Source organism: Trachurus trachurus (assembly GCF_905171665.1).
Source record: "Trachurus trachurus genome assembly, chromosome: 11".
Taxonomy (NCBI): Eukaryota; Metazoa; Chordata; class Actinopteri; order Carangiformes; family Carangidae; genus Trachurus; species Trachurus trachurus.
In genome coordinates, this window is record NC_139904.1 from 19495087 (window position 1) to 19519989 (window position 24903).

Consider the following 24903-nt stretch of genomic DNA (forward strand, 5'->3'; position numbering starts at 1 on the left):
TTTGTGCAATAAAAAGGTTAACATGACTTGGTATGGTTGGTACAAGGTGGTGCAGCCATGGTGCAAGTCCTGTTCCTGTATTGGTCAATAGTAATCTATGGGTTAATCAGTTTCTGTGTCCAGTGTAAAATGAATGGTGAAAATCCACCTTCTAAATAAGACTTGAAATTCACAGATAGGAACTCAGCAGGGCTCAGCTTCACTTCCTGCAACAGAAACACACATGACTCCACATGAATACATGGGAAAACTTAAACAGGTGCACCATATAATTTGCAGTACAGAATTCTGCTAATTATATTACCTTCATATCAGTGTTAGCAGTTGCATGAATTTCCTCTGTCTGCTTTGCCAAATTTCGCATCATGGAGGCGAAGTAAAAGTTATACTCTTGGTAGCATTCCTTTGACAGCAGAGTGGAGGGGTGCCACACTTTCTGCACAGATTAAAACAGATGTGAATTCCAGACAGCCAATGGAAAGACAAACAGCTGTCAGAGATCCATTAGTCAGATACACCAGAAGCTGATCAGAAACTAAAACAAAAGCAAGCACACTGCATCTACAGGATGTTAGATACTCTAGTCAGTACCACTGGCACCACTATAGTACCATCTCACCAGTCTGACAGCATGAATCTTAGCCCATCTTGTTTTTCTAACAGAACTCTCTTGAAGCTGCCAGGCCACAACGACCTTCTAGACCCAGTTGGTCGACAACTACACCCTGACCTCCTGGTCTTGCCATCTTGTTGGTTTTGGCATGTGCATGTGTTCTGTTGTGTTTCTTTTTTTTTTCTTTTGTGTTGTAAAATTGATAAAGATGTTTTCTGAATTTGCACCACATTTGTGTCCTGCATACATTGTCTTAGGTTGCAGTGCATTTGAGCTATCATAGATTACACCTCTTTACTTTACGAATGTCAGGTGTAATCACAGCTACTTACAAAGTAACAAAAGATGTGGTCAAAGCTCAGGACATGCTTGATGATCATGTGCTCGGTGAAAGTTAGCTTGCAGAGAGTGCAGAGGTAGTATCTCTTCTCAGGTGGCCCTTCACAGATGCATTCAACAAGGTGCTGCATACCTAAATGGAAAAGGGGAAGATAAATGTTAATTATATCTATGTTGGGATACAATAAAATGTATGTGTAAGTACTGCCTTTTATGAGCAAACATTATATTTTGTAAGGTACATAGGTGTTAAATGGGTACCGACCAAGAAGTGGATGTTTTCTGCTTTTGTCCCTTTGGTATGTTTGGATCAATTTCCTCTCAGACTTGGTAGCTAGATGAAGGGAATAAACCAAGTGTTGATTTAACAACTGCTTTGATTATTTGTGACAGCAGTCTGATTGTGGTCAAATGAACTCCAAAACGAACTCCCAGAGTCCTAATCAGTATAAATAAGAGCTTGGTAAATAAATAACTATAAAATCTGAACAAACCTTCAAGCAGCTTGCGAAGCTTTTCATTTTCATTTAGGGTGTGCATCACTGAGAGGATGATCAGATCATTTTAATTAATATACATTACATTCTAATTAAACTCAAATATCTGTTAGAGAATCACATACCTTCAGAGTAGGTACTCATTTCAAGCTTGATAATCAGGCTTAGGGGTAACTCCAGCATCTGCAAAGCGAAATTGTGGTGGAAATGGTGAAATTATCTGAAAACATTGATACGTTTTCAGCTTTTATGTCAACACCAAGTTGAGATGGGGGCCAGGTCAACCTGACCTTGTGGAGCAGCAGAACCGGTTGGATTTTGGCGCAAACAACTGTACTCTTAACCCATGTTAAAACCTTCCAAAGATATTATCTGTATTCTGTTTTGATCAAAAGGATGGACCGCTAAGTCCAGCCTGGGGTTTTCTTTTCTGATTCTTGGGCATTCGTGGTTTACCATTCTCTGTCTAACACAGGTTATTGTAACACTAATTAGGACCTTTATTGCTCTGAAAACTATGTCTCTGATGCTTTGATTTCCACCACATATTAAACTTTGAGTGATTCCATTGACATACAAATAGTCATGTGATCTGCTGCCAATACAATTAAATTGTAAATATGTGCTCTTACTATTCATTATGTGTTTGCATTTGTGATTCCAGGTTACAGACCTGTAATGTTCCAGATCCTCTCTCTTTCATCTCCCGTTTGTGCTGATGCCCCAGAATGTCTCTCCTTTTCCTACTCGGCATCCAGGAGAAATTCAGTACATCGGGGTTCGTGTAATTCTAAAACATAAAACATATCATAATAATGAAAAAGTGAATTCTGCTTCAAAATTCAAAAACACTGAATTATTTCTCTGAGTGCTTACAAAGTAGTTGATGCAATGGTCACCAGAAGAGAGGTGGTTTAAAATCCTGAATGGTTCACATTTTTCCTCACAGATGTGGCACAGGTAGAAAAAGGTCTCTGTGCTTAAGCTGAAGCATAAAGACAGCATGGACAAGCCTGGAAATTTAAAATTAAAATAGCATAATTACTTCAAACATAATGAGTCATCATAGGTCAGTGTGATCGCTTGATCCACCAAAAGTATAAAAGTCAAATAAAATAAAACTAAAACAAGCACATGAAGTACAGTTTGTTTATGCCATTAACATTTCAAACATTCAAATTCAAACCCGCTCAAACGCAGGTTCACAATGAAACAAGAACATTCAGACACGTCACACAATCCTGAAGACCACAGCTTCCCAGGGATGAAAAGGCTTGTAAGCAGACTGTGAGTTGTGGTCTGTTGCCTAGGGATAATAACTAATGAACTTAAAACTTTAAAGTGTGCTTAAAAACCTTTTACTAACCTACGATGGGTGCCTTCATCTCAGATATGGTACGTGGGTTGACAACAGTAATGAAGGGAATGTCTCCTGTGGAGCAAATGCAACAGTGAAAAAAAAATATTACGTCTGAAATACTCAGAAAAACTTTACATTTTACTTAAATTTTAACATACAGGCAGAGTGGTGGACATTGGCACAATGAAAATTTACAAATGATCATATTTCTCAGTTCAAACACTAGGCTATGACTCAGTATGCTTCAAACAAACTAGGTTATAGACTGTGTAATACATCTCTAAACTTGACAACTCTGCATCTATCTGGACGGAGACCTGACTTTAGAGTGGTAGAAAGACAGACGGATTGTACAAATCGGAAAACTCTGGACAGAACTTTCCCCATTAGTTCCAAACACTGATTCTGGGTTTGTTTGTCATGTAGTGTAAAAATGTATGAATGAAGTGTAGTATATTATACACCTTAACTTTCTTGCTTTAATATCTTGTATCATCACTATGTATCACTTGTATGTGTGCCCTTTTTTGGAACTGAAGGAAAGTGTGAATTGGTGCTCTACTTCCTGGACATGTTTTGCTTAGAAGTAAACGAATCGAAGGCAGATGTTATAAGAGAGATAGACGCACATACATTTACAGATATATATAAAGATGTTGCATTAGGTGTTTAGTAACAGTAATAGATGAGACAATGAGTGGCTCTTGTGAAATGTACCCTGGGAGAATGTGTTTCCTGTTGTAATCAAATTTTTCCTGTGAGAGTCTTAACTAAGTTGATTAGCCTCGTCTGGAGGATGAATAGGTCGGAAAATTATATAGGCTAGATCCTGTCTCATGTTCATGGACATAGAACATGAACTGTGTATGTTAAACAGCTACAGGAATTGATTAGATTTACAGGAAACATGGATTGCTCATGTTAATGTGCCTAATATGATATAGCTATATGTTGGGAGAAGGTGGAGTTTTGGAGTTAGAAAGTATATAAGGTTATGGTTTTGAACCATAGATAGAGAGATCTCACATTGACACCAGAGATGCTCCAGGATTTGGCATTTTTTGTGACGTGATTCGTACCTATGCAGGGAAGTTACATAGTGCAGTTTCAGCCGACGCGACCCGGCTCAGGCTGCAGCAGCAGCACCATTCATCCTATTAACCATTTTTCTACCATTGCAATGAGTATGGAAACATTATTTTAAGGCCGAAAAACTCCGCAATGTTACTTTAATCCACCTTTTTCTGCCACAATTAGATCCACACTTTTAGCAATGATGACTGGACAGCCAATTTATAAATGATATAAATATACATTTATTGTTTATTTAAATAAATATAAATGACTAATATGATCATTTTAATATGATGACAACTCGTATTTGATTAGTACCAGCACTTAAAAGAAGCAGAAGCAGCTTACCACCTTTCTTGAACACATCTAAAAAAGAAGCAAACAGGAGACAAATTAACAAACTGAACACAGAGTCTGAATAACACATTTCTTTGGAGGAAAAATGCACTAAATTAATTGTTACATAAAAGTTATGGGTAAAGTATTACCTTTGAAAACTGCTTTCATTTTCTGTTGGTGGAGAACAAGAAACATGCAAAGTAGGTTTAATAATGCCAAATGTGGCAACAGGAAAATTGAAACCGTCTTATGATATGAAGTATCTGATCTCCTATCATGTCTTGTAAAGTGTGTTGTGTTCTGTGGTCTCCTTTCCTGTGTTTTTCCCTAGTTCAAAGGTTAAACGCCAGTTCAAAGCCTTCAAATCAGAGGTTAACCTATGAAGGCTAGGTGCCGTTTTAATCTATGGACTAGCTGGACAGGGACGACTCTCTGTCTGGAGAAGGTGGGTTTCTGGAGATAAGAGAATCATATAGTATATAAAGAGAGTGGTTTGAGCTGAGAGGGGGAGATCTCACATTTAGCTCCAGAGATTCTCCCAGATTTGGGTTATTTTGACACTGTTTTTTTTTTTTTGTAATAAAGTCTTTCAATACACAAGTGACCAAAGGGGATCTCAGGAAGGTAGAGTGATAGTTAGGATGCCCCACAGACTTGGAGGTCTCAAGGTCAACATCAGCTAGTCACTAGACTTGCAATAGACCTTGTTGTGTTTTTCAACTTGTCGGGCGGATTATGTCACTTTTGATCTTTTGGTCACAAGGTATCATCTTTTTGACATGCATTTGATCCAGTAATCAAAAACACAACTACTTTATGGCACAAACCATTGTTTTTGTTACAGTTGTTGGAAAATGTCCCTTTTTTTTGACAAATCCCTGAAAATATTATAATTAGATCAGGTGTAAAATAGGGTTATTACCAACCTGTTTATGATCCTTTGAGTGCACATGTGTCTGGAAATACAACAGCTTTCGATATGTGAAGACACAGACCTACAACAAGAAAAGTATATCAGTAAATCAGAAACAGAATAAGATAGGTTAACATGAGCGAAGATCTGTGGATAGTTTCTTTGATGATGCTTTTTCTGCAGTAGTTGATTTTTCAGTGAAGAGATACATCCAAGATCTTAAGTTCAATGCGGTAAGCCCAGGTCCATTGCTTAATGCAATACAATTAACACTGTGAGGCTTTCCAATTACCTCCTATGTAGGGAATACATAGAACATATCTGTAAAATATGATGGGATTCTTCTATCTAGATAATCCATCACTGTTTTCAACTTGTCAAGATATAGTGACACCTTGCCAATAACCTTGTACTCATATTTCATGGCCTTTGTACTTACATCATCCATGCACACATGTAAAAACACATGTGAAAAACATTCTAAGAGTATCCATCTCCAAATCCTGTTCCAACCCTGATTTTAACTGAGCAAACCTTGTTTCGTGGTGCAGTTTCCTACATCAGGAAACTTTCTACAATGTACCCAATATTTATGGTTAAGGAAACCTGAGGCTCGGACAGACGGACATACAACACCACACAGCAGAGGGAGAAAGAAACATGTCAAGGAATTTAAGTAAGTTGAGCGCGGGGTGGTTTTCTTGACTCCTGCCGTAATCTGACAATTGACACTTTGTTTACATAACTAACTCATCTCCCTGCTCAAAGAACTTCACTGCCATTTACTGATTACAAAGAGTTCTGGACGAAAGTTGTTGTAGAAGAGTGAGAGCTAGGTCGATGACCTGTACTGATGCCGAAAACAAACCAAACAACAGGAAACATTTGGAAATACTGACATAAGCCAAAGAACACCAGACACACGCACAGTGTTGAGACACCAGGGCCAGAGTGGGACTCATTTTCAGCCCTGGAGTTTCATGCCTCAGACTGGCCCACTTCAGACACTTCGAAGTGGGAGTGGTTTGGGGGTGGGTGTCGGGGGGGGCTTACTGTTTCTCTGTCCTGGTGCTGTCAGTCTCATACACGTTGAAACAATTATGTTATCCTGTGCCCCCACCCCCACCCCCCCCCCCCCCCACACACACACACACACACACACACCCTACCACTGAGAATAATGAGTGAATGAACTGCAATTTAATGCAACAAAGAAAGTATTATTATTAATATTATTATATAAAATAATGTAGAATATTATATACATAATGTAGAAACCCTACTAATAGCTCGCTGTTCCTCCCAAGGCACACAGATGACTGACTGTAAATGAGACTGTGTTGCATGTGATCCCAACTTTGATACAAACTGATTTAAAGTTGTGAATATCAGGCCTGGGAGAAAACAGTTTGATACATACACGACACGTTCACATTCATTGTGACATATAGCTGTATAATGATATGATATTGAAGGAGATGGAGCTCAGCCCTGGTGCGCGAGCCGCGAGCGATCGCATCAAGCTGGGCAGGAAGTCAAACATGAAACAACGAGAGAATCCGGCCAATTTTCAAAATTAAAACAATTTTAATAAAACACTGCGATTGACAAATAGGTACGACATGTGAGTGCGTTAATATATGCCTATTTGTCAATCTATAATCAGCACATGAGAGAGATAGGCCTACACATACACACACAGCTGAGGGGCAGAAGCGCTTGTCGGAGAAATGCACGTCTGGTGTGTCAACGGGAGGGGCGCTGCCGCGGCTGGTGTGTCCCTGCCATTACGTGGAGGCCGCCCAGAAACAGCAGCAGCATACGTGATTTTTCAACCCAGTGTTATGATTGAACACCGGCCCCAAAAAAACCCCCAAAAGTTACACTGGCCCTCGCGGCCCAAAAATCTGACTGGCCCAACGGGAATTGTCCCGGTCCTCCCGATTAGCCACTCCAGGCCTGTGAGACACTGTTGAGTACTGTGGAATACAACAGCTACGCGCATTAGCTTAATAACATGTATACGAAAGAATTACCGCCTCAAGTGTGGAAGGGTGTTGCACAACAGTGTCCTTAAACTAACCCCTAGGAAAAGAGCCGTCATGCAAAACATCCGCGAGGTCAGAATGGTCTGGAAGAAGGGTGTGCCCTGGTGCATCCTGCACATAAGGAATAGTAGATAATACCATAGTTGGAGTTGTTATGCTTAACTCAGGAAACACTCTTTTAGACGACGGATGGTGCAGCAAGGAAATAACAAGGAAATCCGCCCCAAAGCACGAGAGTATATGACCACTGGTAGAATAAGGAAGCCTGGATGGATGGATGGATGGATGGAGTTAAAGGCCAAGATAAGTGGAATGGGAATTTGGGAGAATTGGCCAAAACCAGTCTGGTAAACAGTGTGGTATATTATCCTCAATTTAGGTTACGGTAGTTCAGGTCAATTCAAATCTGAAGGACGATAGGAACTTAATTTGTGACGATTGACAGTTTATATGCGTGCAACACATACACAATGATAGGGCTGACCCAAAAAATTCTAAGCTTCGAAGCTTCGTTCGTTGCCATGGTAATCGATCATGAAAGTCTATGATCAAATTTTTTTTCCCCTCCTTTTTCCCTTTTTGACACCGGTTCACATCGGCAATTGTTACATTAAAATGAGTAGGCTACTTGGTATCCTGGAAACCTGCCTGATTTTGGAGATATGCAGTGTTTGTTTGCCATTACTTACATTAAAAAATAAAATCGATTTTATGTCCGCGAAGCTTCGATTATCAAAATATGATAATCGGGTCAGCCCTAAACAATGAATGGTAAGCTGTGCGCAGCCTGCGCTCACCGCGTGTGAAAAGGGGCTTTACACTACTGCAGCAAACACAAATGCATGATGCATCATGCCATTAATGTTTAGCCTTCTTGCTGTTGAGCAAGATATCTGGCATGTTTTAAATGTCCAGTATGTAACATCTGCCAATACCAAAAGACTGCATTTGGAGTTGTCATTAAGTGACAGGATCATGGGGGCCAATGTTTTTACTACTAGTACAGTCAACTTCTTTCAACTTGGATTCATTTAGTGTGACTTTTTCCAGGAGGTTTTTACCAGGAGACAAAACAAGATAATTACGTAGCCATCATACCTTTTTAGTATCTGCACATGTATCCACTGTTCAGACACTTCCATTCATTGACATCAATGTCAAGTTTTTGTTCGAGTTTTGGCCAGTTCAGGGGATCTAGCAAGATGTACCCCTATGGATAAAATTCTGCTGTCTTTTATTCGTAATACAATGCTTTGACCACCTGCAAACAAAGGAAGTTGAACCCAAGTAGAGGGGAATCCACTAGTGTGTCTACATAGAGGTGGTCCCCTATGCAATATGTCTGCTCTCTAATACTGATGCTGGTCTTGTGCATTTGTTCAACTATAGACAAGATATCACAGCAGGGGAGTGCTCTTTACTCCTCAACCTCCATCAGCAGCCAGGGTCAGTCAGTGGTATCACTTTAGAATGGCCCCTGGCTCCTCGAGATATACAGGCACATCTCAATAGATTAGAAATTATAGATTAGTGTAGTCTATTATCCTCAATTTCATTTGTAACAATTGACAGTTTATATTCAAATAGAATAAATATAAATAAATGGAGATATTACAAGAGAGAAAGACGCACATACATTTACAGATATATAAAGATGTTGGATTAGGTGTTTAGTTACAGTCATAGTTGGGATAATGAGTGACTCTTGTAAAATGTACCCTGAGAGAATGTGTTTCTTGTTATTCACCTTTTTCATGTAAAGCAATCATTTTGAGTGTCTTATCCAAGTTCTGTAAGCCTTATCAGGAGGTTGAAGGAAGGGTCAAGTCCATAGGCTACACCCTGCACAGCAACGAGCTCTTTGGTGTTCTCTAAATCCAGATTGGAAAGCTTCATAGTACTGAAACAGCACTGGTCAAAGTCTCTAATGATCTTCTTAGGCCCCATTCACATGAAGCGCCTGAAAACGCGTGCAAAACACCAGCTGGAGCGTTTTGGATGCGTTTTTCAAAGCACTTCTGAGCTCGCGTCTATGGTCGCGTCTGCCGTTACTAAGCAACCCTCTCAGCAGCTTCACTGCTCGATCTGCCTGTCTGTCTGTCAGTTTGAACGGAGGACTCACCGCCGTGTGGAGAGGAGGGAGGCAGGCGAGGCGTGAACTCCCTACCTTGTGTCTAATAAAAGTTAAAAATGTGGTTAAATGTACTGGTATCACACTGCTGCTACGGCAGCTATGGAGTAGAGATCCAGGGCTGGACCGGGGGAGAACTGAGCTGCCGCTCGCCGAGAGGGAGCTGCTGAAAGCGGGCAAGCACTGAGAGCCGGGCTGCTTGTTGCTGCTGGTGAAGCAGGTCCGTGCAGCTGATTCTGATCACATGACACGCGGTGCGCGTGCAGCATTCGAAAAAGTTGAGATATTATTTTCATCTCGGTGCGCACGGAAAAAAAGGCGCGTCGCACCGCATGCGCGGCGCGTCGGCGTCGCTTCGGATTTTGCGCACGCAAGGCGCGCGGTTACATTGAAAACAATGGAAACGCTCGCGCAAAAGACGCTCCATGTGAATGGGCCCTTATAGCTTCAGACAGAGGTCTACTACTCTAGATGGCATCACCCTGACCCCGAGTACAACTGCGAGGAACCTTGGAGTCATTTTTGACCAGGACCTTTCCTTCAGCTCCCACATAAAACATGTGACCAGGACCGCCTTCTTCCATCTGCGCAGTATCGCTAAGATTAGGAATATCCTCTCCCAGAGTGACGCTGAGAAACTGGTGCATGCATTTATCACTTCTAGGCTGGACTACTGTAACTCTCTCCTGTCAGGATATCCAAAAAACTCTCTAAAGAGTCTCCAGCTGGTCCAGAATGCCGCAGCGAGAGTTTTGACAGGACTTAGGAAAAGAGAGCACATCTCTCCCACTTTAGCTTCTCTCCGCTGGCTTCCTGTAGGATTTAGAATAGACTTCAAAACCCTTCTGCTGACTTATAAGGATAAATATATATAATGATAAAGCTCCATCCTATCTGAAAGAACTAATCATTCCTTACTGTCCTACCAGAGCACTCCGCTCCCAGAACGCAGGTCTGTTAGTGACTCCCAGTATCTCTAAAACAGACTGGGAGGTAGAGCCTTCAGTTACCAGGCTCCTTTACTGTGGAACCAGCTCTCTCCATGGGTCAAAGAGGCAGACACTCTAGCTACATTTAAGTCTAGGCTTAAGACCTTCCTTTATGACAGAGCTTTTAGTTAGGGCTGGTTCAGGTAGCTCTGAACCATTTTATAGCTATGCTGCTATAGGCTTAGACTGCTGAGGGACACATCTGGTTACTGTTGAAGTCAACCTTTGACTTCCCCGCGATTGGTTGATGCAAGGAAAGAACTACGAGGCACAAGAGAATTGGAGTTGATATATCAGCATTTATTGAGCAAAGATCTTTGGAGAACACGATACAGAAGATCTGTGTCTTAACTCATTGAGTGCCAACCACGTAATTTCTCGTTTTTCGTTCCCATGCGTTGAGTGCCAAAAACGAGATTTTTCGTTTTTTGCTTTTTTAAATTATGAAAATAGACACTTTAATACACATTATATGTAAATTTGGGGACTCTACGACGAGGAGAACTGAAATAGATGACGATCAAAGTCACATGACAGCTCATGATCTGGAAGTTTTTTATCATAACTCAGCTTCTGCAAACGGAGTTCTGCATGGATGCAGCGCAGCTGCTCTGCTCTCACCTGCGCTGCTGCTCCAGCTGCTCGAGCTGCTCGGAGCAGAAACAGGAAGCGGTCTTCATCTGGAGCAACACCGTGTCCTCCCCAAGGTCCTCCCGCGGTAAAATCTGATGGTCTCTGGGCCAAAGCAGACAGGCATCACCGACCCGTACCACAGAAGGACCGCGACCACCGGCGGGACCGGTGTTCCGGAGCCGCTGTGGCCGACAGACCCTCACGTTCCGCGGCGAGAGGCTGTGACACGGCACGGTGCGTCTGTGTTATTGTTGTTTAGTGGCGCCCCCCCCCGCCCCCGATGGTGGTTTTGTGAATAGAACAACAATTGTTGTATATATTTATCTTATACGAGCCCTCTGATCCAGAAATGCGAGTGTCAGAAGAGCGACAGACACAAACAGAGCACCTTTCATAAAAGACGCTCTATCTCCTTTTCTAGAAAAAAAGGAGGGATTTTGGTGAAACCCAGCCATGTTTAGCTTGAGTTTTCTCAGGAACGGAGGCACGTAGAAACAAACGGTTTGTGGCCACTTGAAGCATAAAGTTAAACCTTTCAATTGAGCTACAGTATGTGTTGGTGGCAATAATATAGAATACACTATGGCTCTACATAAAAAGTCAAAAATGGTCTAAATTGCCGGTACACTTGACTAAAACTTTGGAAAGGAGCGTGGCACTCAATGAGTTAAGCCAAGCGCCCTGTGTTCTGAGGAAGTTCACCTCTTTCAGTGTCTTTATACTCTTTTCCAGCCCTGCCCCTTGTACCCAGGAGTTGCTCAACCTTCTTCCTAATAAGGAGTTGTTTACGGTTAGGGTTAACCTTTACATAATTATGACTTGCTCTGTTTTTACATGAACTTCTGCTTTTTGGCGGTTTCCGACAGAACACAGTGTATTTCTTCACTTCCGATTAACTAACTAGCCGCTAACGGCTCATTACGATAATATAATACATCCATGCTCATTACGCTAACGGCTAGTTAGCCGCTACCCGAGCGGCTAGTTAGTTATATTAAAAAGTTATTAAAAATGATAATGATTTAATATAATGAATAATGATAATTATTTAAAAAATGAAAATATAAAACACCGTCATGTTTATGAAGAGGGCAACCAAATCTACGGAGTTTAGAAGGACTTTTTTAAGCATCTCTTTGCTCCTCATGTTTTAATTCTCCATGACTTTTCGCTAGCGGCTAACGGCAAAATGCGATTAGGGTACTAACGCATTTAAAACGGTACCATACTGCGCTTAGATGGGACCGGTACTTTCATTCTGCGCCGCCAGCAGCGGTGACGTCGCCGCGTGAAGTCGCCGCATTGTAATTTGAGCCGCGAGGAGCGAGAGAGCGAGTCACAAACGAAGCAAGGTGCTTTTTATCATTACCGTTACAGCGCCACCTGTCCATGTGCCTGTGTTTGTGTGTGTGTCTGTGTGTGTGCGCCGCGCGCGAGAGAGAGACGGCCGCCACAGCCTCGTTAATAAGTTTTGTTTTTACCGCGGATCACCACTGGCTGCATGCTCTCTCTGTCTGTCTCTCTCTCTCTCTGTCTCTCTCTCTCTCTCTGTGAGTGAGTGAGCACGGCGAAGCAGCGCTACGCAGAGATGAATTAACGGAACGATATTGCGTTGATGGGGGTGGGGGGAACAGAATCAATTTGGTCTACATATGGGAAACAATAGGTGTATGTTTGAGTAACATGAACATTTGTGTTTCATTCTATAAACTACTGATAACAATTTCTCCCAAAAATTACAACTGGTCAAAATAACAAAAAAAGATGCAGTGTTTTCAGACCTCAAATAATGCAAAGAAAACAAGTTGATGTTCATTTTTAAACAGACATTTTTTAATTTAGGAAGAGTTCAGATTAATATAGATGGAATGTTAATCCTGCAGCAGCAGTAACTGTTTACTGATTTCCTGTTTTATGGTCAAAAAATTATCAATCAATAATGACATTTTTTGTGTTCTCTTTTTATATGGAAAAGTACCGAAAAGTATCGAAAAGTATCGAAAAACATGTTGGTACCGATGTTGGTATCGTGACAACACTAAATGCGATCAATGATTAATGATCACAAATACTTCGACCACTATAAAAATGCAAACGGAACCGACTATCCACCACTTTCCGGAGAATGACACTCGATTCCACCGTTACTGTATTGTTGATAGCATAGACTGGTTGATAGACATTGTGACTTTATTTATAATCATCACGTAATTTTAATGAGAACAATACGGACGAGGTTTTAGCTATATGTCACATTTTCACGTCACCGTTGCGACAACTCTGATGTTTATGAAGTCTATAAAACGAATTGTTGAACAAACATTTTAGATTAGCTGGGCTAACCTTTAGCTGTTAGCCGTTAGCAGTATCAATAAACAATAACTCAATAAACGGCCCATGAAAAAAAACATTTTTTCCAGCGGATATCCTAGTTACAACATGATTGAGCTAACTGGAGTAGTTTCATGTCGTGTCCGACAACGGGAGGGTTTTGACAGCTGAGGTGATGTTAATTTGCTGCTGCTGTTAGCTGTCAGCAGTAGCAAAGCTAACAACTACGACAACCATGACTAATTACAAAAACGTGCACACAGAAATAGTAATGTTTGTTCAATAATTCGTTTTACAGACTTAACAAACATCAGATTTAGTCAAAACGGTTTTGGCAGCCCGGAGCCCCCACATTTGGTGCCTACACCGGTGGCTAACGCTACCAGTTAGTCGCTCGCTAGAATGCTACTTAAACCGGAAACGAAACGCTACCAGCCAGGAACGCCCAAATGTCATGACGGAAACACCGCTGGCCGCAGCCAGACCCTTCTCTCCCAAACAGCCCCTGTTACTTGTGGTGTCCCCCAAGGATCTGTCCTAGGACCCCTCCTCTTCATTTTGTACATGCTGCCACTGGGTCATGTCATCAGCCGACACGGCATCTCTTTTCACTGTTATGCCGATGACACTCAGTTGTACCTCCGAACTGACCCCAACCTACGCTCTACCCTGTTCCTCTCATCATCACCTGCTCTAGTCCTCTCCAACTGCCTGGGTGATTAGGGCATGGATGAATCACAACTTCCTCCAGCTAAACAGCTCTAAAACCGAAGCCATACAAATTGGCACCCCTCATCAGGTCCAGTCATCACTCATAATCACCATCTCCTTCTCCAGTCAAGACATCCCCCTCTCTACCTCAGTTACCAACCTCGGTGTGAAGCTGGACCCACAACTTACCTTTGTAAACCACATCAAACATCTGTACAAAACCTGCTTTTTCCATATAAAGAACATTTCTAAACTCAGCCCCTTCCTCACTTTCTCTGATGCAGAAAAACTCGTCCACGCCCTAATCTCCTCCAGGCTTGATTACTCTAACAGCCTGCTCATTGGTATACCCAACAAACACCTTCAGAAACTTAAATTCATTCAGAACTGTGATGCCCTCAAGAATTCAATACAAGATCGCCCTCATCACCCACCTTTGCATCTACAGCAACGCCCCGCAATACCTCAAAGACCTCCTTACCCCTCACTCATCTACCCGTAACCTCCGGTCCCAAAGTACAAACCTCCTCCATAAGCCCCGCACAAGTCTTCGTACCATGGGAGACCGAGCCTTCTGCTCTGCTGCCCCCCACATCTGGAACTCCCTCCCTGAACATCTACGAAAACCCCAGTCTGTGGACACTTTTGCCTTGTTTCCACTGTCAGTATGGTACGGCACAGTACGGATTGGTACGGGTACGGTTCGGGTTGAATATGGTCAGCTTTGCGTTTCCATTGTATAAAGGGGCGTCACTATGTCGACTTACGTCTGTAGTCGCTGGGAAGCTTCTTTAGCTTAACGCGACACTGGCTCGCAGCCCGGTTGAACCCATTCTCTGCCATTTTTACAGCAACCAGCTAGAAAACCTTCTCATTCCGCACAGTGCTCGAACTCCCGCTGCACAGCCTCCTCACCAACAACAGAGAACAGAACCTGCACCTCCTCGGCACTCCAGACTCCGTTGCTAGCAGACTTTTTTTTTTTAAATGGCGCGGGTGTCTTGTTGTGCTTCAGATATCCGTCGCGCTGCGCGATGACGCCATATGCTCGACCAATCACCAGCTCGCAGTGCTTTGGCTCCTCCCCATGGGAACCGGTCCAGTGTGCTAGGTACCCCAACCAGAAGGGTTACAAAAATGGTAATGGGTACCATGGGACCAGTACGGTTCCATGGTGCCGTACCGTACCACCGTACCGCATAGTGGAAACGGGGCTTTTTAAAAAAGGGCTTAAAACTTTTTTGTTCAGGCAGGCATTCTTAGGTTGTCCCTAGATGTTTTTACTATTGTCTCTGCACTTTAATCTCCTCCTTTAGCTATTTTATTTAATGTACTTTATTACCTGTGTCTTTTTGATCTTCTGCTGATTTTAACGTGTCTGATTTTTCTCTTAAACCAAAACCAGGCTGTGTGTGGGTGTACAGGTTTCATCCTGTTTACCAAACCTTTTGGCAAACCTCACTCAAAAGGAAAAAGGGGGGGGACAGCTCAATTTCACTTATCTTGCACTTTGGCCATGTAAGTTGTCTACTCAGCACTGTGTGTGTGTGATGTATTTCACTATTTCCCAATATTTCCTGGCTTTTTCTGTTGTTGTTCTTAAATTGTTTGGCGTAAGTATTTAATTTAATTGTTCATCGCCTCACCATCTGAGGCAACCGAGTTAACAAAGTAGCTAAATATGCTACTGTACGTTACCTTTTCAAGTCTGAAATGTTATAGGAAGTGTGTGCCGCTGTAAAACCTCACCAAAAGGAACGGAGTAACGCAGCGGTTGGTAACGGAAACGGAGTTACTGATTTTAAAAAAACATGTTACGTTATTAGTTACTGAAAAAAGTAACGGCGTTACGTGGCGTTACTAATAACGCGTTACTTCCCAACACTGATTATGATATTGTCTCATTTGAGCTGCAACAGGTGGTGTTCCCACAATGTTTTATGTCTCTAATGCTCCAAGAAAGTTGATTAGCGTGTACTATTAGCATGTAAACAAACGTGACTTCCGGTTAGCACTTGAACATGATGATCTGTCCAAGATGGCGCGGCTGAGACCAGACGCCATCATGACCATTCGCAGACTGTACCTTTTGATGATATATTACAGCTATGCTTATTAGATGTAAATGTCGTAGGGTGGAACGCCTGTGGAAGTCCACGCAGCTTCAGGTACACTGTCTCCACCTTAAAAACCTGCTAGAGCATTATTTATTTCAAACCTCATTTCCTGACATAACTCAAATCTTCTCTTTAACACAATAAACATTGTTAGTCCTGCCCCTAGTCTCCCTGCAAGAATTAGTTGAAATCGTCAGCTCTGCTAAGTCCTCCTCCTGCCAATTAGACATTTTACCTACTCCCATGCTGAAATCCGTCATTAGCACAATTGGTCCTTGTCTTCTGTCTATTATCAATATGTCTTTGGAAACCGGCCATGTCCCCACCTATTTCAAGCAAGCCATTGTACAGCCTCTCCTTAAAAACCCAACCTTGACCCATCGACCCTGAACAACTATAGACCAATTTCTAAGGTGCCTTTCTCTTCGTCGCTAAGCAGCTCAATATTGCATTGACCAACCACAGTTTATTTGATAAATTTCAGTCCGGCTTTAGTGAGAAACACTCCACTGAAACTGCTCTCCTCAGAGTCATTAACGATATCATATCATGTCCTCTGATGCTGGCAAGTGCTCTGTTCTGCTGCTTTTAGACGTCAGCGCAGCTTTTGATACAGTTGACCATAGTATCCTCATTAATAGACTTAGGGATTATGTGGGTATCTCTGGGCAAGCCCTTGACTGGTTCATCTCATACCTGTCGGGAAGAAGCTTCTCTGTGTCCGTAGGCCCTTTTAGATCAGAGTCTGCTACCCTATCTTGTGGGGTGCCTCAGGGATTGGTCCTGGATCCAATCCTTTTTGCCCTCTATCTGCTCCCACTAGGCAAAATCATTTCTAAGTACAAAGGGATATCATACCACTGTTATGCCGATGATATTCAGCTATATCTCTCTCTCGACCCCAGCGGTAATCATAATCTTAATGTTTTATGTGATTGCCTGGCCGAAATCCGAAGCTGGATGGCCAGCAACTTTCTACAGCTTAACACTGACAAATCGGAACTCTTTATCATTGGTGCTGACAGTGTTGTCTCCGAGGTGAACAATGTTATGTTCCCTAAAACCATTGGTACGCCCCAACCTTAAGAATCTTGGTGTCATCTTTGATCAGCATATGAATTTTGACAAACAAATCAATCATCTATCCCGGACCTGCTTTTTTCACCTCCGAAACATCGCTCAGAACTATGGTTTCTACATCTGAACTAGAAATGATCATTCACGCCTTTGTCACATCTCGCCTTGATTATTGTAATTCACTCTTCTCCTGCCTTAAAGTAAATCTTCCACAGACCATTTCCAATTAATTCAGAATGCTGCTGCCAGGCTTCTCACCAGGTCCCGTAAATCACAACACATCAGCCCTATTCTGTTCTCTCTACACTGGCTCTCGGTATATTTTAGGATTAATTTTAAACTACTGGTTATAACTTATCAGGCCATTCACGGACTAGCCCCCACCTACATTTCTGATCTCTGAACCCACACACCACATCTAGACCACTCGCTCCTCAAACCAAGGCCTACTTGCCGACCCCCGCTCGAGGCTTATAACCGGACTTTTCAATCAGTAGCCCCAAGGCTCTGGAATGCCCTGCCTCCCCAGCTGAGAGCAGCTTCCTCCATTTTTCATTTAAAAAACAGCTAAAAACACACCTGTTTACACTGGTGTTTTATTAATTTCTCGTAATTGTAACAGTTTTTTATTGCTTGTTGATTTGTGTCTGTCAATGTGTCACTGAATTTTGCCTATCGCACTCTGCTTTGTAAAGCATCTTGTGACTGTCGTCTGTGAAAGGTGCTATGAATAAACTTTCTTCTTCTTGTTCTTCTATTGTGTTGTGTGATTTGAAATTAGGAAGTGCCTCTGACACTCACCTCTCTGCATCCAAGATAGAACATTATGTGTTTGAGGATGTAGACCAGCTGCTCAAAGGTTATAGACTTAAACATCCGTGAGGTCAGAATGTTCTGGAAGAAAAGTGTGCCCTGGTACATCCTGCACATAAGGAATAGTAGATGATACCATATTTGGAGTTGTTATGCTTAACTCAGGAAACACTCTTTTAGACGACGGATGGTGCAGCAAGGAAATAACAAGGAAATCCGCCCCAAAGCACGAGAGTATATGACCACGGGTAGAATAAGGAAGCCTCAGACTGTGTGGTGTACAGAGTGGTGTTCACATCTTGTATGCTGTAGCGGTCTCCGCACTTTGCAAACTGCGCATTAAAACTTAAGTGTGAATTACTTGATCGTCTCTCCGAGTATTCTTCCTACACTGCATCAACGGACCTGGGTGAGGTGACAACTCCACCTCAACAGAGAGGAACACTCAGCTGTTCTCAGCTCTCCACCATGACAAAGGTTGTTGTTGTTTTAAAATAAAGCTCCGGTACCGCGTGCAGATCCACGCTGACGCTACTCGCTACATATGAAACGGCCCCCACACGCTTTGATCAAGGCGGCGGCCAAAATCACAGAGGTGGACTGTCAACTCTACCTGTAACTTGGCATATCGCTGCCTCTAGCGAGTGACAGAGGTGCGAGGCACAGGCAGACCAGGGTTGCCAGATACTGTGGCAAATATCCCCCTTACTGGTTTCCTTCAAAATCGGGAGATAAACTGGAGAAATTACGGACCGTTTTTTTCCCCTCTCCTGGCGCGAGGCCTCCACAGCGCGAGGCTCGAGGCGGTCACCCTGTTTGCACCCCCCTTGCGGCAGCCCTGAGCCCCGCACAAGACTTCGTACCATGATGGAGACCGAGCCTTCTGCTCTGCTGCCCCCCACATCTGGAACTCCCTCCCTGAACATCTACGAAAACCCCAGTCTGTGGACACTGGAAAAAGGGCTTAAAACTTTTTTTGTTCAGGCAGGCATTCTTAGGTTGTCCCTAGATGTTTTTACTATTGTCTCTGCACTTTAATCTCATCCTTTAGCTGTTTTATAGGGTCAGGACCAACCTAAAACGGGTCATGCCGAACTTTTGACTGCCAGGCCACAGGTGGTGAGGATGGGGACACACACCTCCATGCAACACACACTCAACATCGGAGCCCCCCAAGGTTGAGTTTTAAGTCCTCTGCTGTACACACTACACATGACTGCACAGCCCAACAACACCATTGTTAAATTCGCGGATGATACGGTGGTGGTGGGGTTGATCTCCAATAACAACGAGACTGCCTATTTAACAGAGGTAGATGGGCTAGCTGTTCGGTGTAAAAACAACAACCTGGACCTACATTTCTCCAAGACCAAGGAAATAGTAGTGGATTTCAGGAGGAGAGGCAGAGGAACAGCTACACACCCGTCACAATCAATGGGACTCCGGTGGAGAGAGTGAGCAGCTACAAATACCTGGGAGTAAACATCATGGAAGACTTGTCCTGGACCACACACCGCTTTACCATCCAAGAAACTCGAGTGACTGTAAACACCCCACGAATTCCATCATCAAGTTCGCCGATAATACTACCGTGGTCGGCCTGATCACGGGGGGTCAGCCTACAGGCAGGAGATTGGGATACTGGCGGAGTGGTGCACCAGAAACAAACTGGTGCTAAACAGCACCAAGACCAAAGAGATGGTCATTACCCACGTTTCCACTGGAGGAGTTCCTGGTAAAAGGAGGGGGTAGGAACTTCTACAGGAACCGTCCTCCCAGTCGGCCCTCTCGGTGGCCGTGTCTCCACTGCAGACAGGACCCACCGGGGTCTTACGGCTTTTTTTTTTTACTTTAGACCTTTATTGTCCCTCTAGGGTTTGACACAGTCCAGTATGATATCCTTTTGAACAAACTAAAAGCCCTTGGCTGTTCTGATTCATCTCTCCAGTGGGTGAGGTCATATTTGGTAGGTAGAGAACAGGTGGTGGATGTGGAAGGGACCTTGTCCTCACCTCTTAGATTAACATGTGGAGTTCCCCAGGGGGAGTATTTTAGGTCCGTTATTCTTTTTGCTATATGTGAATGATATGCCGTCAGCCATAGATTGCCATCTGTATCTATTTGCTGATGATTCGGTCATACTAGTCTCTCATAAAGAGAAATCAGAGGTGGAAAGGCTGCTTAGTATAGAACTTTCCAAACTCAGTGAATGGCTGGTAGATGATAAGCTGTCTCTTCATCTTGGCAAAACAGAATAAATTCTTTTTGGGTCCAGAGACAAACTAAGAAAGTCACAAGAATTTAGGGTCACACTAGGTAATTTTATAATCACAGCCAGGGAAATGGTCACCTACCTAGGCCGTATCTTAGACAAGAAATTATCAGGGGAATTTATGGCCTGAAGAGTCATTACAAAGGTTTGCCAAAGGACCTGGCAAGTCAGTGACACACACAATTACTCCACCAGGGGGAGCTCCACTGACTACAGGCTCTGCCGATTTAAGAGCTGTATGGGAACGTTTTCTTTTCTTTACTCAGCAGCTGTCTTGTGGAATGGCCTTCCTTTAAACCTTAAAGCTGTTAGCTCCTTCTACTTTCTTTTTAAGTGCTCAATAAAAAAATGGTTAGCTAATCAATAAATTAACTTTATCAAAAGAGCCGTGAAGCACTAGATTATTGTATTGTTTGTTTGTGTGTCTGTTAAAAGTTTTGTTGCTTCTGTTTGGGACCAAATCCCTTGTTTTTTCTATTTCATCTTGTTCTTTTTCTTCAATGTTGTAGTCTACGTGCCTTAGTGTCTTTCTCCCATGTCTTTAGTCCATGTGTTGTGTGTTTTTCTTCCTTGTTTTTAAATCCATGTGTACTGTCTACCATCAAATAGGACCATAATGGAAATAAGCCTTTGGGCTTTATTGTGTTTTTAATCCTTTTGAACACTTGTCTAATGTTGTTCAATAAAGTTTTCAATCAATCAATCAATCAATCAATCAATCAATCAAAAATTATTTTTCACATGACCATTTACATTTCGTTACCGCTCTTTTTCTGGCAGTATAGACGCTTTCTAAAATAAATAAATACAAAAAAGATGGGATTGCCGTCTCGATCAGACCAAGCAGCACAGAGTAAATCTCAAGCCCCACCAGGACTTTTTGAGGGCCAATCTGAGTACCTACCCCCAGGCAGGGACTCCGTTCTGCCCCGTAAAAGTTCCTGTAAACGGCCCTGTGGGGGAGGTTCCTGCAGTGGAGACATGCAACAACGGGACTGGCCCCGTAAAATTACCCCAAAGTTCCTGCAGTGGAAACGCGCCTATTGATTTCAGGAGGAGGAGAGGGGACCATGTTCCACTAAGCATCAACGGGGAGGGTGTGGAGAGAGTGGCCTCCTTTAAATTCCTGGGGGCACACATCCAGGAAGACCTCAGCTGGACGACCAACACTTTAGCACTGATTAAGAAGGCCCAGCAGAGACTCCACTTCCTACGGGTGCTCCATAGGAACCACCTCAAGGAGAAACTGTTGGTGTCTTTCTACCGAGCCACCATTGAATCTGTGATGTTGTATTGTGTGACTGTGTGGTTTGCTTCTTGCTCGGCTGCAGGAAAGAGGGCTCTGCAGAGGGTAACTAGGACTGCAGAAAAGATCATTGGCTGCTCTCTGCCCCCCTTGGAGGACATAGCCAGCTCCTGGTGCCTGAGCAGAGCACTGAAAATATCTGCTGACACCTCCCACCCCGGTCAGCACCTGTTCAACCTGCTGCCATCAGGCAGATGGTTAAGGACCCTGAAGAGCAGGACAAACAGGCTAAAGAACAGCTTCTATCCATGGGCTGTCAGAACTCTGAACCTGTCACTGAATGTGTCTGTCTATCATGGCTCACACTGAGCACGGGGGCTCATAGAGCTAATTTTGGGCTGCTTTAGCCAGTAATTGCACTCTTAAGAGTGCTTCTGATGTGTTTGTGTTTTCTAGCTGTTATTTAAACTGTGTACATTTTCGTACCTTCTTGTTTTTATCTATTTATGCGCCGTACATGGGTTGCAGCAAATTTCGTCATGCACTGTATGATGACAATAAAGGATATTCTATTCTATTCTAACACCAGCAGCCTGGTGTAGGTAATTTGGTCAGGTTCTGGCAGTATCATCCCTGCCTTTGATGCCTTTCTAACACCCTGTCTAACTCTGGTCTCTCCTCCATGCTCTTCAGACTGTCACAGCAAACCTTCTTGTTACTGCACATATGGCTGTTTCATGTTAGAGGAACACAACTATCTGGTCAATCTCATGCAGGTTGTCACTCAGAGTAGTGCCCCCAGAACAGAGATTGCAGTCCCTTCTTATACCCCACTTTATGACTCTGGTTACTACTACAAGCGCTAGCTTTCCCAGGCCATAAAACAAGTCAACAGATGTATTACTCAACAAATGGCTACCCCAGTTGTTGTAGGCTACCTATAGGAATTTACAACCTAGTTCAGTTAGTAAACAAGGTTGTACGTGGGTCATCCTAGTGTCCTTCCTCTGCCCCCAGGTTTATTGTATTCAGTACACAAATGTCTCCACTAATGGAGTTAACAGGATTGCAACAAGGTTTACTACAACTACTTCAAAGACTACCTTACTACTCATTACAAGGAAAATACTCTAATAATCCGCTCAACAGCCTTTAAATAAGTTTCACTTTGATGTCCACGACTTCATTCACAATGTCTCTGCTTCCTGCTCCACGCTCAGTGGGCATCAACCTCAGGCTTAGATGGATCAAACCTGCCAGGGAGCAGGTTTGCTTCACAGCACATGTTACCATAGCAACTGAGTCAGCATTACGCTGAGCCGGCTCTATGAAACGGAAAACTCTGAGTTTCCCTCATCTCAGAGTCATATACTCAGAGTCTGCACAAATCCCACTATCTGAAACAGGACCCAGAAGAATATCAGCTGTTGACACATGTTGCCAAGGGTGTCAGTTTACTTTGAAAAGTGGTGGGGACAATGACCATATGCGCTTCAGTTCGCCGTTTGTTCTATTTTTCACGCGAGCCGTGAGCGCTGTCTGTCAAGCTGGATAGACGGCTCGTACCAGACAGGAAGTCGGGCACAGAAAAGGCGAGAGAATCCGGTCAATTTTCAGTTGCGTCTGCACACGAGACACACACACACACACACACACACACACACATCCATACATACAGAGCTAGAGACAGACCTGCTGTGTGTGTGGAAAACCGAGTACAGACGAGTGGTTGATGTTTGACCGGCGCGGAGAGAGCAGGAGAAGCACGCTCCCTGTGTAACCAGCCAAGTGCCTGCGAGGCTTCGTCCGGACTGTGAGAACTCTTTAATCGAAGCTACATTGTTGCGAGTTGGCTCCAGCAGAAGCTCTGCGCTGTGCACACTGTTTCGGCTGCCTATTTTGTCATAGTTTATCAACGTTTTTTTCGTCATTCTTCATTAGGATAATGTTAAGTTAATTTTGTGGTGGGGACAAAATTGTTCTTGACAAAAAGTGGTGGGGACATGTTCCCAGCGTAAATGACGCCTATGCATGTTGCTTTGATTGTTTTCCTTCTGTTGAACGACCCGGCTTTTCCTGTGTAGTACAATCCACTTCTGAACTTGTCTCTGGCACTTGTTTCTACCTGTTGCTAGTAGGGGTGTGTATTGGCAAGAATCCGGCGATACGATACGTATCACGATACAAGGGCAACGATAGGATATATTGTGATGCCATAGGCACGACGATATACTGAGTTTTCTAAAGAATTTAATTGCAGGAAAACTGTAAATACACAATGCTGTTACATGCTTAACATCAGCTTACTGAATTGGAACAGAGGGATCTACATTTGTATTTCACAAGAGAATAAATAAAAGCATTTGCAGGGTTTTTTTGGCTAAACAACAAATGAAAAAAAGTTAACAGATTGTTTGACTCTGTTAAAAGGTTCACCTTTAATTGTAATATACCTTATAAACAGGTTAAAATTTCTAAAGTTGAAAAAGCAAATGTCCCTGCAACATCGGCTCTTTATGTGAAGGCTGAAGAAATGAATAGGCTATCTACCCATCAGTAAAAGTCTCAAATACTTGCAAATATATGCAGTCCCTGTACAATCAAACATAACACTACTTTTGCTTAGAGGTTCACAATCAGTGTGAGGAGTTTTTGATTTCAAAATTTATCAAAATAAAACATGGTCTCTGCACCATCAACACTTTCTGACTGTTACCACAAAGGAATTAATGTATACCTCTCTATGTATATATGTAATCAAATATGAAAGTGGTTGTAGGATTCTTAAAATAGACATTCAAGTCTGTGTAAAGTGAAATTAGATTTGTTTTCTGAATTAGTCACATAACAGACATATGGCTTATTAACCATCCTGCCAAATTTGAATGTTAGAAAATTTTGTTTAGTAGATGAAATTAGGTTTTAACATCTTCAGCTGCCATACTTTAACTTATGAAATATGTTTCCAATCAAATCTTGAAATTCACTTACTGGATACATACTGGATTTTACATGTTGTTCCAGTTCAGTGCTTATTTTTTAATCTCAAGGTTTTTGTGGAGGAATACAAGCTGGTCCACATGCCCAGCTTTCAGGACACTTCTCTGTGCATTCACATTGGGCCTCATTCACGAACCGTTCTTAAGAACAAATTTGTTCTTAAGTCCTACTTACAAAGTTTTTACGAAGATTGTGGCATTCATGAATGTTTTCTTATCCAGAATTTGTTCTTAACTAAGAACAAAATCTACGAACAGTCAGGAGTATATTTACGCACTTTTAGGTGCTGAGACTTCTGCAAAAATAACCGATTATAGCGTTTTCTTTTGTTCTGCAGTTGTATGATATTATATGATTTGAATAAGAATTATTTTCTTATCTTTTATGATGTTTTTAATAA

At 42.7% G+C, this 24903-nt stretch overlaps 1 protein-coding gene across 6 annotated transcripts in view; it reads right to left on the reverse strand.

Annotated features, from left to right (window-relative positions):
• LOC310993748 (uncharacterized protein) overlaps positions 1-24903 on the reverse strand; it is a 49341-nt gene that overhangs the window by 18438 nt on the left and 6000 nt on the right. For 5 of the 6 annotated variants that reach the window (XR_014595759.1, XR_014595760.1, XM_083982206.1 and 2 more), the window contains exons 2-13: positions 5149-5217; positions 4372-4393; positions 4232-4249; positions 2816-2881; positions 2326-2462; positions 2123-2239; positions 1575-1632; positions 1447-1494; positions 1218-1286; positions 946-1085; positions 305-436; positions 149-206 (exon numbers count right to left, since the gene is read on the reverse strand). Coding sequence is in view for 4 of the 6 variants with exons in the window: in XM_083982206.1 (XP_083838332.1) it covers positions 149-206; positions 305-436; positions 946-1085; positions 1218-1286; positions 1447-1494; positions 1575-1632; positions 2123-2239; positions 2326-2462; positions 2816-2881; positions 4232-4249; positions 4372-4393; positions 5149-5217 (934 nt within the window). In the remaining 2 variants the exon portion in view is untranslated. The remainder of the gene's footprint in view (positions 1-148; positions 207-304; positions 437-945; positions 1086-1217; positions 1287-1446; positions 1495-1574; positions 1633-2122; positions 2240-2325; positions 2463-2815; positions 2882-4231; positions 4250-4371; positions 4394-5148; positions 5218-24903) is intronic. The other variant, XM_083982208.1, reaches the window with a different exon arrangement.